This window comes from Bos mutus, chromosome 17, assembly GCF_027580195.1.
Source record: "Bos mutus isolate GX-2022 chromosome 17, NWIPB_WYAK_1.1, whole genome shotgun sequence".
Taxonomy (NCBI): Eukaryota; Metazoa; Chordata; class Mammalia; order Artiodactyla; family Bovidae; genus Bos; species Bos mutus.
In genome coordinates, this window is record NC_091633.1 from 10837160 (window position 1) to 10851960 (window position 14801).

General features: G+C 38.7%; 1 protein-coding gene and 1 non-coding gene across 5 annotated transcripts in view; one reads left to right on the forward strand and one right to left on the reverse strand.

The window, feature by feature from the left end:
• The window catches only part of PTPN11 (protein tyrosine phosphatase non-receptor type 11), a 70652-nt gene that overhangs the window by 24977 nt on the left and 30874 nt on the right, over positions 1 to 14801 (forward strand). For 2 of the 4 annotated variants that reach the window (XM_070386061.1, XM_070386062.1), the window contains exons 3-6: positions 2052 to 2243; positions 3978 to 4170; positions 6845 to 6961; positions 7599 to 7712. In XM_070386061.1, coding sequence (XP_070242162.1) covers positions 2052 to 2243; positions 3978 to 4170; positions 6845 to 6961; positions 7599 to 7712 — 616 coding nt within the window. Of the gene's footprint in view, positions 1 to 2048; positions 2244 to 3977; positions 4171 to 6844; positions 6962 to 7598; positions 7713 to 14801 lie in introns of all 4 variants that reach the window. The other 2 variants (XM_070386060.1, XM_005901825.3) reach the window with 1 other exon arrangement.
• On the reverse strand, positions 1406 to 1512 carry LOC138991546 (U6 spliceosomal RNA). Its single transcript, XR_011467518.1, has one exon. It is a non-coding gene; the product is annotated as a U6 spliceosomal RNA (small nuclear RNA).

Sequence of the window (14801 nt, forward strand, 5' to 3'; positions counted from 1 at the left end):
CGCCCATTCTAGTTAGTCAAGGAAGATACCCTGTTTTAACTTTGAGGAAAAAAAATACAGAAAAATACATAAATTTATGTACAATTACCCATGTTGTGTTTATTGCCAGTCATTTTTTTCTTCAAAGTAAAATATAAAGTAAAGCAAAGTTTCCTCTTTTTCACCACACTTTCTACTCTTCTTTTCTTTCTCAGAAATAACTACTTTCTGAGTTTGGTATAATTCTTTCTAGTTCATTTTAAAAAGGGTACATATAATAAATAATGGAACATAAAAATAATAAAATGTAAACATAATTATATATATGTCTGTGGTCTGTGTCATGAATAATGCATGGTATGACTTGTGTACATTCTGAAATTTTCATAAATGGTACATGCTGAGCACATTGTTCTGCATTGTGCTTCTTTCATGCTCTGTCATGTATATTTATGTATATGTACATTTTTTTTTGGCTGCACAGCAAGCCTTGCCAGAACTTGGTTCCCTGACCAAGTATCGAACCTGGGCCCCAGGAGTTAAAGCACCAAGTCCTAACCATTGTACCATCAGGGAATCCCTAATATCGTATTTTTGAGATCCACCTATGTTGCTTTGTATTGATCTAGTCCATAACTGAAATATCTGTTTTTGTGTTATGTTCTTAAGGTTAGAGATAGAGAGCTCATGTGCTAAAATAGAATCAGGTGTAGCTGGAGGAGAGACTTACTTGAAGTACCTTTTTTACAGGGAAAAGATTGTTACCACAAATTAGAAGTAGATATTGTTGTTAACATTGTAGAGTACTTTTTCATACTTTGTTCCCATTTTCCTTTATCTTTGGATAAAGATAGTAGTGTTTATATTTAACAGAGGCCTCATCGATAATGGTGTAGGGTCAGACTAAGAAATACAGGTTAGTGGCTTTCATTTTGGGATTGCCAGATTTCTTGGGTCCACAAAGATGATTATGAGTAACGAGGTATATTTAGTAGTTTGGAAAACCAAACGGAAAATCATCAGACTGCCTAGGCTAACCAAGTTTTAGAAACTTTTGGCCAGTGTGTTACGTCAGTTCAGTGGGTTGACATATTAGCCATCTCATTTTGGAAAGTCTGTCAGTTATATGTCTTTAAAATGATTTTTAAAGATACAGTTATGTATAATATCTTAAAGTGTATAGTGAGACGAGTTTTGACAAGTGTACTTATTAATGCAACTAAAACTCCACAATCAAAATCTTGACTGTTTCTTTCACCCTCAAAAGTCCCTTTATGCTCCTTTCTAATCTTCCTCCTGCTACGAGGTCAGCAATATTAATATTCTTTTTTCTATCCCCATTGACTAACTTATTTGACAGCAGTATATAAATGAAGTCATACAATATATTTTCTTTTGTGTCTGACTTCTTCTTCTCTTTTTTTTTTAAATTATGAAACGCTTCACCAATTTGCATGTCATCTTTGCGCAGGGGCCATGCTAATCTTCTCTGTACCATTCCAATTTTAGTATATGTGCTGCCAAAGTGAGCACTGGCTTCACTGTCATAACCTAATGTTTTAGAGATTCACCTATGTTGTTTGTGTATATCAATGGTTCTGTGTCTCTCTTTGTAAATTCCTATATGATATTCCATTGTATGAGTATTTGTATACATTTTGGCGACAAATATTTGATTTTTCATTTTTCTTCTACTACAACGAGGCCACAATGAATATTCTTGAACCAATCTTTGGTAGCCATGAAGCGTCATTTTTGGAGGGCAAAATACTTAAGAGTGGGTTTACTGAATTATCAGGTAAATGTATGTTTTATTCTAATGATATTCATTTGATTAATTAGTGATGAGAAAAATGATTGCCCCTTAATATACACAGAACCCTTTGTGTTGAAATGGTTGACTGTGTGATTATTTTTCACTCAATGCATTTGTTTAAAAAAAGCCTAAATTTGTACCTTCTTTGGGTTTGTTTCAGTTAGGTGAAATCTGATAATGAATGTGAGATCCATGTTTACTAGTATAGCTCTTCATTTGTCTTCCCCCCCACCTTTCTAATGGACTATTTTAGAAGAAATGGAGCTGTCACCCACATCAAGATTCAGAACACTGGTGATTACTATGACCTGTACGGAGGAGAGAAATTTGCCACTTTGGCTGAATTGGTCCAGTATTACATGGAACATCACGGGCAACTAAAAGAAAAGAATGGAGATGTTATTGAGCTCAAATATCCTCTGAACTGTGCCGATCCTACCTCTGAAAGGTCAGTTCTGTTTCCGTAACTGTGGAGCCTGCGTCTCTCCCGTGTCATAGGTGTGATGTGAATGCATCATGGGGGTTTGGCTTCTATCTGTTTATTAATCTTAAAATCTTAAAAATCTCATAATCTTAAAAGTTTTACTAAAGTAACAGTGATAGAATCAGTTTACTCTCAGAGTGGCCTTTTCTTGCAAAAGCTTCAGTCACTATTACTTAGAACTCATAGAAGTCTCAGACAGTTCCTGTATAGATTATACTTGGTACATGAATAATTTTAAGATTATTGAATTTGAATGTTACTGAACTTTGAGAGTTAGGAGAGGAAAATGAACGCTAATGGAAACACCAAAACGGTAGTAGTTCCCTGTAGCTCCTGACCAGCTATTCAGCAATGTCACCAACAGATGTCAGTTTAAGCTCAGAAGTGGGAAAGCAGAGAACTCAGAGGGTTCAGATTGTTCATAAGTTCTTTGATGTTATATCCACGAATGTGTGGGAATGACCTTGCTTAGAGGGAATTGTATTATTTCTGAGATCTTTCCCTTATTTTGGAACTAAGCTGATGAAAGCTGGGGCTTGACTTATTTGTATTGATTTTATTGGTTTTCTTCTCCATTCTCCGTCTCCTTTCTGACTCAGTACCAAATCAGGGTCTCTTAATTAGGTTTGTATATTTTCCATCTTCAGATAGGTTTCTTCTCTTTATACCTTCATGTCATTGTTATTTTATGCTGATCCTTTGTTTGCCAGCCAGATTATTAAGCAAAAGACTGTCAGCCAACTCTCTGCAGTTTATTTCTTTTTTTTTTTTTTTGCAGTTTATTTCTTAATTTTGCTATCTTTGGCTGAGAGTGGATGAAAAATATCTTGATATATATACCTTCAGTGATGAGCAATTAGCACTACATGTGGATCATGTAGTGATCTTCCTCACCAAGATCCTGAGGGAAAAAGCCACATTATTAATATGACTATGTTAAGATATTTTCTATAGTAACTTAGAGTAGTATTTTCTCAAAGTCTGATTTCAGACCACCTACTCTAATGTGCTAGTTAAAAATGCAGATTGCTGGGCCCCATTCTGACCTAGTGTATTGGTATCTCTGATTGTAAGGTATGAGAGTTCACATCATTAGCCCAATCCTTTGCCTCTACTCCAGGTCTCATGTGCATTAAAATTTGAAATGATAACCCAGCGGATAGTCCAAATATGTGGACAGCAAACTTGGAGGCTCTTGAAGTATAAGTTGAAAATCTGGGAAAGCTTGGAATATTTGAATTCATTTCTAACAAAAGATCCCTTTTTTATGGAGTGTTTGCATGCCAAAGCAAGGGCAAACATTCAGATGATTCTCTGTCACTACCATAACTCTCTATTATAATTGCTTTAAATGACTGTGATTAAATAGTTGGTCATTTTAGGGTTGGGCAGTGGAGAAATGGCAGACTGCCTTTTTAAAAGATGAGGGATTTAAAAGAAAATAAGAAAGATTGAGGATATTTGTGTTCAAATGACTGTGGGCTCATTTAAGGAATTTAATGGTTACTCATAACATCTTTATCATTTTTCCTGCATGCTGGGGATGCAGGTTCAGTCTTGAATAGGATGGATCAGTCTCTTGGACGAATGTGTCTGTTTTAAATTGTTTTGAGATATGACTATGGATGGTAGTTTTATAAAAGGATATTGTGAACTCATTGCAGAACTCAATTGATTGTCATTTAAAAAAAAACCTAGGTGGTTTCATGGACACCTCTCTGGGAAAGAAGCAGAAAAATTATTAACTGAAAAAGGAAAACATGGTAGCTTTCTTGTGCGCGAGAGCCAGAGCCACCCTGGAGATTTTGTTCTCTCTGTCCGAACTGGAGATGACAAAGGGGAGAGCAATGATGCCAAGTCTAAAGTGACCCACGTCATGATTCGCTGTCAGGTAAAGCCCCAGCTGAACCGTGAGTCTTCTGAAATGTCATCTTTGGGTGGTTTTTCTGTTGGGAGAAGACCAACACCATTTCTTTCAAAGTCAGGTTTTCTTTGTTCATTTAGGCGAGGGCTTCTATACTTTGAGTACCTTGTTAATTATAACTGTTTCATCATTTCATGGCTTTATTATATTACTTATTTCCTGTGTGTCTCTAGCAAGTCACCTTCTGCCCTGTGGTATCTTTTTAAATTTTTTTCTGGATGCACCACGTGGCTTGCAGAATCTTGAAGCCTGGTCCTTGGTGGTGAAAGTATGGAGTCGTAACCACTGGACTGCCAGGGAATTCCCAGCCCCACAGTATCTCAATCTACTTGTACATGGTTGCAGCTGGAATCTGCCTCTGTCTGAATTTCTAAAGCGATGGCCTCAGCTCCTCCCTTGGGTTGGCACAGTATAGCCTGTGACTGCATGTGATTTCATATCTTAAGGCTGGGAGAATTGAACTCACCATTTCTTGTTTTTAATGTGGTGGCTAGACCAAGGAGGTTGGGTTTTTGGTCAACTACATCACACTTTGTTTTGACATAGTGTCTTTTTTTTTATTTATTTTAATTGGAGGCTTATTACTTTACAATATTGTGGCTGTTTTTGCCATACATTCATATAAATCAGCCATGGGTGTACATGTGTTCCCCATCCTGACCCGTCCTCCCACGTCCCTCCCCATCCCATCCCTCAGGGTCATCCCAGTGCACCAGCCCTGAGCACCCTGTCTCATGCATCGAACCTGGACTGGTGATCTATTTCACATATGATAATATACATTGACATAGTTTCTTAAATAGTAACTGTGTATTCACTTATTGCTTCGGTTTTTTAATAAGATTAAAAAAACCAGCTTTATTGAGATATAATTCACACACCATGAAATTCACTCTTTTTAGGGTGGACAGTTTGGTGGTTTTGTTTTTTTTTTACTATATTTACAAATTATGCAGCCAATAACACTAATTCGAAAATATTCTCATCACCCCAAAAAGAAACCCTGCGTTCTTTACCAGTCACTCCCTACCTTTCCTCCTCCCCCCAACTCTTGGCAACCACTAATCTCTTCATTTCAGTGGATTTGCCTGTTTGGGGTATTTTATATAGATGGGCTCAGGTAATATGTGGCCTTTTGTGACAGACTTCTTTTACTTAGCATGTTTCTCAAGACTTATCCATGTTGTACCATGTGTCAGTAAACTCTTTCTATTGTCAAACTTTCTGTTGTATGGATATATACCACATTTTGTTTATCCATTAAACAATTGATGGGCATTTTGGCTATCATGAATACTGCATTTATGTAAAAGTTTTCATGATATTCTCTATTTGATGAGACGTGATGTTCATACTTTCTTTTAATTTGTATAGTTTCCTTTATTATACTAGCTGGTTTAAAGTTTTGTCTATACTTTCTCAAGGACAGTTTCCACTGAATGTTTCCCTCCCAGTCCCAAAATATGGTCCATACTTTCCTGTTTCTTTGCATGGCTCATGAGTTTTTGTTGGAAACTAGGCATTTTATTTTTTTCAAGTTTTATTTTGTATTGGAGTATGGCCATTTAACAATGTTGTGATAGTTTCAGGTGGACAGCAAAGTATTTTACTTATTAAAAAAATTTCCCCTACACCATATGGCTTGTGGTATCTGAGTTTCCCAACCAGGGATTGAATCTGGGCCCTCTACAGTGGAAACTTGGAGTCCTAACCACTGAACTACCAGGAAATTCCTGAAAACTAGACAGTTAAAGCAATATTATGTGGCAGCTCTGGAAATCTGATGTCCTCCTTTCCCAGGGTTTGTTGTTGCTGCTTTTTATCGTTCCTATAGTTGATGCTGTTTGTATGTTTATTGACTTTCCTGTATTCTTTGTCATGTGTGGCCACTGATATCTCTGCTTGGGTAGCATAGTGATCACCTGATGGGTGGACACAGATTTCCTTAAATGCCTTGAAACATTAAATCTCCCAGACTTTGCCAGCATGGCTCTGTGTGTGTGTTTGTGTGTGTGTTGGGGCATGTCTGCCTTTAGTGTTCTGGTACCTTAAAACTCAGCCTTAGCCTTCACTTCCTGGTTGCACACAACCTCAGAATCAGCCAGAGGTAAAGATTAGGGCCTTTTTGGATCTTTCCTGAACTTCACATAGCCCTGCACATGCACATGTCCTTCTAGATTCTCAAGAGTGTGTTGGAGGTTTTCAGAGCCCGCTATGGACGTTGCCTGGATTTTCCTTTTAAGTTTTTGCTCAGTCTCTTATAAAACACTGACTGGTATTGCTGCCTTAGGCAGCTGTGATACTAAACAGTTGCTGCCGATTGTTTTGGGGAGATCCCCTGAAGGCAGGGCTAAATAGGCTCTAAGTCAGGTTCAAAGACAAGCTCTGAAAACAGGGAGCTGCTAAACAGATCAGATAGTGATAATTCTCTGGGGATTGGTCTGGACAGTGTTCCAGTTTCATCTTGTCTACTCCAGTTGTGCTAAGCTGCTTTGTTTGCCCAGCTACTGCGGTTATGAAGCTATTGGTTTTCAAGGCTACCAAGTCGGGGGAGGGTTAGTCTCTGTACTTGAGTTGGGAAAAGCAGTCATTTAACATAAAGGTCATGAGCGTAATTTTTTTTTGTTTTTCGTCATGAAAGGAACTGAAATATGATGTTGGTGGAGGAGAGCGGTTTGATTCTTTGACAGACCTCGTGGAGCATTACAAGAAGAATCCTATGGTAGAAACATTGGGCACAGTACTACAACTCAAGCAGGTAAGCTTATTGGACAGCTAAACTCCACCTCCTTATACAATTAAAGAAGTCCCAACAAAATATTCCAGATGGAAGTAGAATAGTATCATAAACCTCCACATACCCATCACCCAGCTTCAATTATATCAACTCATCAAGTCTTGTTTCATTTATTAGTCCACTCACTACCTTCTTCCTTAGTATTTGTAAATGAATTCTAGACAGTACATCATTTTCATGACTGTCTTCATATATAATTCAAAAGGCCTTATGGAGTTTTAAAGCAAAGTTTTGATAAAGTTTTCATTGTAAATCCAGCTTTGGTTATCTTTAGGTGATCATTGCTTTTCACTTGGGACTTATTGCTATTTTAAAACTCACTCATTACTTAGTGGCAAATGACATCATCTCTAACATGTGGTCTATTTATAAAGAAAAATAGCTTCGAATTTATATCAGCAGAGTAAAGTATGTGAAGATTCCTGACCGAACAGAAAGGAAAGTGAAACTCTATTTGAAAACTTTTATTGTGAATACTGTGAACTTCCTGTCCTTGCTTTTATGAATGCCAACAGAGAAGTCTTTTTTTTTTTTTTTGCATTGACACTTTTTTCTGTAATACTTTCTTGTTTTTGCACTGACTGCTGAATTTGATTAGCCCCTCAACACAACTCGTATCAATGCTGCTGAAATAGAAAGTCGGGTTCGAGAACTAAGCAAATTAGCTGAGACCACAGATAAAGTCAAACAAGGCTTTTGGGAAGAATTTGAGGTAAGTTATGAAAAAAAATTTTTTTACATGATTTATTAAGTCCTGTTCTTAGTGGAAGGGAAGTCTTATGTTTGGGATTAGATCTCCAAAAGACTCACTTGGATCTGCAGCTCTTCTTAATTTGGTCGTTGATTGACATGGAGCAAGTTGCTGAGGGGGCTTTTTCAAAAGAGTTGGCGTTATGTTCTAGGAGAAAGGAGTTGGCAGTTAATATTAAATGAATGAGCCATTTGGCTCATGGATTGGCTCTCTTGGTTTGGACCGCTGGCAAAATCCCAGAAACACAAAAGTACCTAATTCTTTGGAAGATTTCCAGCATTGGCTGGGGTCTTTAGGAAGAATATATAGCTTTACTGCAGCAAATAAGTAAAAGACAGCTCAAGGTAGCTTTAATCTGGGAGCTTCTACCTTTTATAAGGTATAATCTGGAAGTTTATACCTTTTCAGAGATTAACTGATTTCTTTCCTGAAACCAGCTTGGGTAGGAGAATGTCCACAGTGGGCTGTGTTCCTGTTGCAGTGAAATGTGTCACCATTGTAACCTGGTTCTCTCCTTTTCATCCCTTTGACAGAAAACGTCCTTAAAAACAATTTTGTGTGTGTGTGCTGTATCCATCTTCATAGTTACCTTTAAGCAGCATGCCTAGTAACCAGCAGCAGCTCCATAAATGTTTGTTGAATGAGTATTTACATGTAGCTAATATTTATGTTATTATATTATTGTTATTCTGTTTATGGGAATGATCATTCCATACTTTTTGTAGGACTTCAGGATTCATAAATATTTGTGGAATGAATGAACGAGTAAATGGCCACATGGAGTCCTTTTTAACCACCATATGTCAGATCACCTTGGCGGGATATTATTTCCATTTTACAGATGAGGGAGGAGCCTTCAGGCTCAGAGAGGCTGAGTAAATTGTCCAACTTTCTGTACCATGAATATTGATTGAATGCAGCACTGAGGATGGGTACAGAATAGAACAGTCATGGTCTTTGCTCAGTGTTCCTGACCAGGGACTTGACCTCATGTTTATTCCTTTATACCAGCATTGGGTTAGTCACCAAGGACACCCTCAAGATGGACAGGGTTTTGTCTTTAAGGAGCTTTGAGTTGAGAGATGGATAAGTACAGAAAGTTCAGAAATCTTACATCAGAGTTTGAGTGAAAAACCTATTTTTTAAAAAAACTTTTTATTATGTAAAATTTCGAATATATACAAATGCAGAGAGAATCATCTGATTGTAGCAGTATATACCTGTCACCCAACATTAACAATCATTGTTAGCTGGACAGTCTTTTTACACTCCACTCCACTTATAATGAAGATTCATCAAGTTATTGTTCTCATTATACTAGCTGTCTCTTGTTGCTGTTGGATCATTTTTCAAATAAGTTCCCCCTGGATCTCTGATTTAAAATCCTAAGCCTCTGAATGTTCTCCTGTGGGAGGCTCTAAGAACAGGCTAGCATCCCCACCCCACCTTCTTTCTTTCTTGGCTGCGCTGCGTGGCATGTGGGATCTTCACTCCCCAAGCAGGGATCCAACCCATGCACCCTGCACTGGGAGCACAGAGTCTTAACCACTGGACCACCAGGGAAGTTCCCTGTATTTTTTTTAGGTTGGTCTATCTAGAAGCTTTGTCAGATCCAGTTTTTCTTCAGCAGGACTGCATATATGTTGGTGTGTCAGGAGGTGCTTGTCACCAAAGACAAGATATTTGATTCTCTTCCTTTTTACTAAGTAGTTTTCAAAATAGCATTCTCCAAAAAAAATTTTTTATCAATATGTGCTCATGGATTTTTAAACACATTTTGTACTTCTTTGTTTTTACTTTATTTTTGCATTGGTACCTTACATTTTGATTTCTATTATTTATTTATCATGGCTGTGCTGGGTCTTCCATTGCTGTGCACGGTCTTTCTCTAGTTGTGACGAACGGAGGCTGCTCTCCAGTTGCGGTGCGCAGGCTTCTCAGTGTAGTGGCTTCTCTCATCATGGAGCACGGGCTCCAGGTGCACGGACTTCAGTAGTCATGGCTCACAGGCTGGGGGCTTAGTGGTTGTGGGCATATGGGCCTAATCACTCCGCAGCATGTGAGATCCTCCCAGACCAGGGATCGAACTGGTGTCCACTGCATCATAAAGCAGGTTCTTAACCACTGGACTACCAGAGGAGCCCTACTCATGAATTTTAACACATTCAGAGTGCGTCTGCTTACAGCATTATCATTTCTGCTGCTCAAATTATTTTAGCTTTGGCCACTGGGAGCTTCTACAAGTGGCTTCTATGCCTTCCTGTACAACTCTAGTAATTTTTTCTAGATTCCTTACTTTCTGGTTTAATAAATTGTTACAGGGTAATACATTTCCCATGTCAGAACTGGAATCAGTCATTTCTCTGAGGAGTGAATTAGCTTCTCTCTTTCCTCCCTTTTTTCCCTTCCTTCTCGTCCTTCCTTTCTTGGGAAGTGGTATTTAGAGACTATAGTCCAGGAGCCAGAAGTGCTTATTGCTATAAGGTTGGTTATTGCCTTCTCAATGGGTGGAGCTAGAAAAAGTTATTTTCTTGAAATAACTTATTTTAAGTCCAGATGAAACTTCCAATTCAAATTTAGGGCTCAGAATTATAAGACTTCCACTGCCTGTAATAATATGATTACTGAAAACAGTTTGTTTTCCTAGTTTTTATTTTTCAATCCTTACGGTAGTTCCTTCAGAGAAATAGAGTCAAGTTACTGTCCTTTCAATTCATTTGTAATAGTTCTTCTCTATATGGTTATTTTCTTTTTTTTTTTTAATTTAATTTTATTTTTAAACTTTACAATATTGTATTAGTTTTGCCTAATATTGAAATGAATCCACCACAGGTATACATGTGTTCCCCATCCTGAACCCTCCTCCCTCCTCCCTCCCCATACCATCCCTCTGGGTCGTCCCAGTGCACCAGCCCCAAGCATCCAGTATCGTGCATCGAACCTGGACTGGCAACTCCTTTCATACATGATATTATACATGTTGCAATGCATTCTCCCAAATCTTCCCACCCTCTCCCTCTCCAACAGAGTCCATAAGACTGTTCTATACATCAGTGTCTCTTTTGTATATGGTTATTTTCTAACTGGATATACAGTTAGGTTGTTTCACTTTATATTTGAATTTCAGAAATTTCTTTCTATAAAATTTTATTTATAATTATATAAAATATTACCTTTGATTCTGAAGTCAGATATAAAAAATACATTCAAAGAAGTCTACCTTCTATTCCCATCTTTTCCTCCTTATATGTATAGCCCTTTAAAAAAAATTATAGCTTATCATTGCCTTTCAAAAAGCATAAGCAAATATGTATCTGTAATTTCATAACCCATCCTTTCATGGATAAATAGTAGCAATATTTTACACCCTTTTTTTCCAGCATTGTCTTTTTGTTACACTGGAGACCCACCGGACAATAGTGTCTACAGATAATCTTCATTCATTTTTACTGCATACTACTCCATTGTGGGGGTGTACCATAGTTTATTCAGCTTATTGATCAGCATTTGGATAGTTTGCAAATGAAAGAAGATACAATGGATAGCCTTGTGCATGCTTGTTTCTCTATTTTCACGGATTATTATTAATATTAACTTTTTTTTTTTTTTTTTGGTATTCTGTATTTAAAAAAAAAGTGATGGTTGTTACTCATCTTTATTCTTTTTTGGCCATGCCACATGGCTTGCTAGATCTCAGGTCCCTGATCAGGGATTGAACTGGGCCACAGCAATGAAAGCTCTGAAACCTAAGCACTAGACTCCTAGGAAACTCCCTACTCATCTTTAATCTTTATTATCTATCCTGCATGATTTTGGTTAGCATATTTACAGTCTGAAAAGTACTGTTTTTAATTAAAATTTTAAAATATCAAATCTTTTTGGTAAATATAAGAAATAATTATAAGAAGTAAATGGTGAGTAATTTTGTAATCTAGACCCATTTTTATGTTACCTGTTAAAATAACTGGGGCAGTCTTTTGCATCAACCACTTTTCCTATAAAATGTGACCGTGTGTGCGTGCTTAGTCTCTCAGTCGTGTCTGACTTTTTGCGAGCCCATGGACTCTACCCCGCCAGGCTCCTCTGTCCATGGGATTTTCCAGGTAAGAATGCTGGAGTGGGTTGCCATTTCCTTCTCCAGGGAATCTTCCTACCTCAGGGGTCAAACCTGTGTCTCTTGTGTCTTCTACACTGGCAGGCAGATTCTTACCACTGAGCCACCAGGGAAACTGTAAAGTGACTATGAACTTTTAAGAAATTATAGCAGCCAATTGGGTATCTGGTGCAGTGGTGGATTCGTTAAGTTCACTTAGGCAGTGCTTAAAGAAACTAAGTCCTTCCTGCCGCTTGTGGCAGTAGGGAGTTTTTCATGATCCCATTGGTAGGGTCAGGATAAGAACTTAGAAGGAAAGTGCCTAACCTGACTTTTCTGGCCATGGAAAGAAGGTTGACTCTAGATGCTCACCAGATGGTTTCACTCCGTGACATGTCAAATTCAGTTCATCTTGTATACATTATTAACAGCAAAATGAGGCAGAACTGAGCTGGCTTTCAGGGGAAGTGGGAGAGAAACAAGATCATGTCTGAACTCTCCTATATCCTCTTCAGAGGTCAGGCTGGGGTGATGAATTGTCAGGCAGTCAGGGCATTATCGTTTCATTTAAACTGAAGCTAGATCCAAACAGCTGGTGGCCTGCTTTCTAGATCTCTTATGTACCTGCTGCTTGAATCCAGTCAATTTTTTTTTTTTTTTAATGCCCTTTAAAGTTGGGGCCAGGGGAATAAGGCTGGGAACAGAGCGAACCATTATAGAAGAACTTAGGTCTGTGGAAGCAGAGACTCATTAAAATCTAAGTCCTCTGAAGGAAAAGATTGATCCAACAGCAAGGCGTTATTATTTTAGTGGTTGTATCTTAGTTTTTTCCCCAGAAGATGATAAATTTGGGATCAGTTCCTTCTTACTGTGTGTTCTATGGTCTTTAAAGTCAACCAGAGCTCTAAATTGCAGTGCCATTGAGAATTTAGCTCCGATAGGTACATTTTGTTTGTCTGTATGCCAGGCTTCTGGTTTTCTGTAAAATTCTGCGTGTTCTTTCAGCTATTTCTCCCCAGAAGACACTTACAAATTACTTCCGATTTTGATGCATCTTAAAATATACAAAGTCTCTTCTGAAACTCTTTGGTTCTTTCCTCCTTTGCTCCTGAAATAAATTCAGATTGATGGTTTTCTTCTAGGTCATGTGGTGTGATCAAAATGTTGCAAACCCAAGCTTTGATTTTTTTCCCTGTAGATTCTCTGTCTTTTTTTCTTTCTCCCCCACTTTTGTTTTTTTAACCACATTTACTGTGATAAAATGAGATTGCCCTTTTCTGTAAACATTTTGTGTCTCTTGCATATCTCTGGTCATGACTGCGAAGAGGTGGACCAATATTTCTAGATTCGGTGAAATGAACTAAAGTTCTATTAAAATGAGACTGACACTAAATAAATGAACAGGTAGGTTATGATCCTGCTGTTTTGTCCCTGTGATGTGCAAGTGACCTGAAACCTGAATTCACCACTTGTGCATCATGCATGCTAAGTTGCTTCAGTCGTGTCTGACTCTTTGTGACCCCATAGACTGTAGCCGGCCAGGCTCCTCTGTCCATGGGATTCTCCAGGCAAGAATGGGTTGGGAAATGGGTTGCCATTTCCTCCTCCAGGGGATCTTCCTGACCCAGGGATCAAACCTGCTTCTCTTACATCTCCTTCATTGGTTCAGTTCACATTAGTTGCTCAGTTGTGTCTGACTCTTTGTGACCCCGTGGACTGCAGCACACCAGGCTTCCCTGTCCCATCACCAGCTCCCGGAGCTTGTTCAAACTCATTTCCATCGAGTCAGTGGTACCATCCAACCATCTTATCCTCTGTTGTCCCTTTCTCGTCCTGCCTTCAGTCTTGCCCAGCATCAGGGTCTTTTCCAGTGAGTCAGTTCTTCGCATCAGGTGGCCAAAGTATTGGAGTTTCAGCTTCAGCATCAGTCCTTCCAATGAACATTCAGGACTGATTTCCTTTAGGATTGACTGATTTGATCTCCTTGCAGTCCAAGGGATTCTCAAGGGTCTTCTCCAGCACAACAGCTCAGAAGCATGAACTCTGCATTGGTAGGTGGGTTCTTTACCACTAGCACCACCTGGGAAGCCCATTATCCATTATGGTTTTGTTCAAATGAAAGTGTTGGTGAACAAATAGATACACTTCAACCCTGCTGTTTTATGTCTGCTGTATGCATATTATCTAAGAAAATAGTCCAGGTGAGTCTGTGGCCCTGCAAAGACAGGTAGTCCTTTTTGTTTTGTTTTGTTCACTGTAGCCCCAGAATCCAGCAAAGCGCCTGGCACACAGTAGGTACAACGTATGTTTTGTGTTGTGTCAAGTGTGAGCTGTTTTCAGTAGCAAGAGACACTTGTATTGGCTTTGGACCCTTTGCTTATATTCAATAGGGAACAGCTCTCTGACACTTAAAAAGTATGGAGGAATGTTCCAGGCTTTGCTTTGACATGTCCCTCTTTATTCTTATGCACTTTTCATTTGGAGTCCATGTTGGAGGCTTGGCGAATGCACATTTTAGTCCCTGCAACCTCTCTACAAACTTGGTTAAAACGATGTCATTCAGGATCGCAGTAATGAATTTCAGAGATTTCAGTTATGAACTTTCTGACTTAAAAAAAAAATACACACGGATAAACCCGGCACACCTTCTTCACTGGGGTTCTGTTTTCCAAAGCACTTTAAAGCTTGTTTTCCTCAGTTTTGGTTTTTCTTCAAAGCCCATCCTTCTTCCATTATACACAAGCCTCTCTTCCCTGTCATGGTCTGAAACTGTTCTCCATTTGCATGGGCATTGCAGGCAGTCCGCTGACAGCCACACAGATGTCCTGGATTCTGCCAGAAGCTCTGCCAGCCAGCGTGTCTCCGGAAGGAGCTCGTGCCTATCTTCAAACCCACAGTCTGGTTTGATTTCTTTAAAGTGATTACATCCGCTCAGGGGAGCTATAAATTCTCCTTGG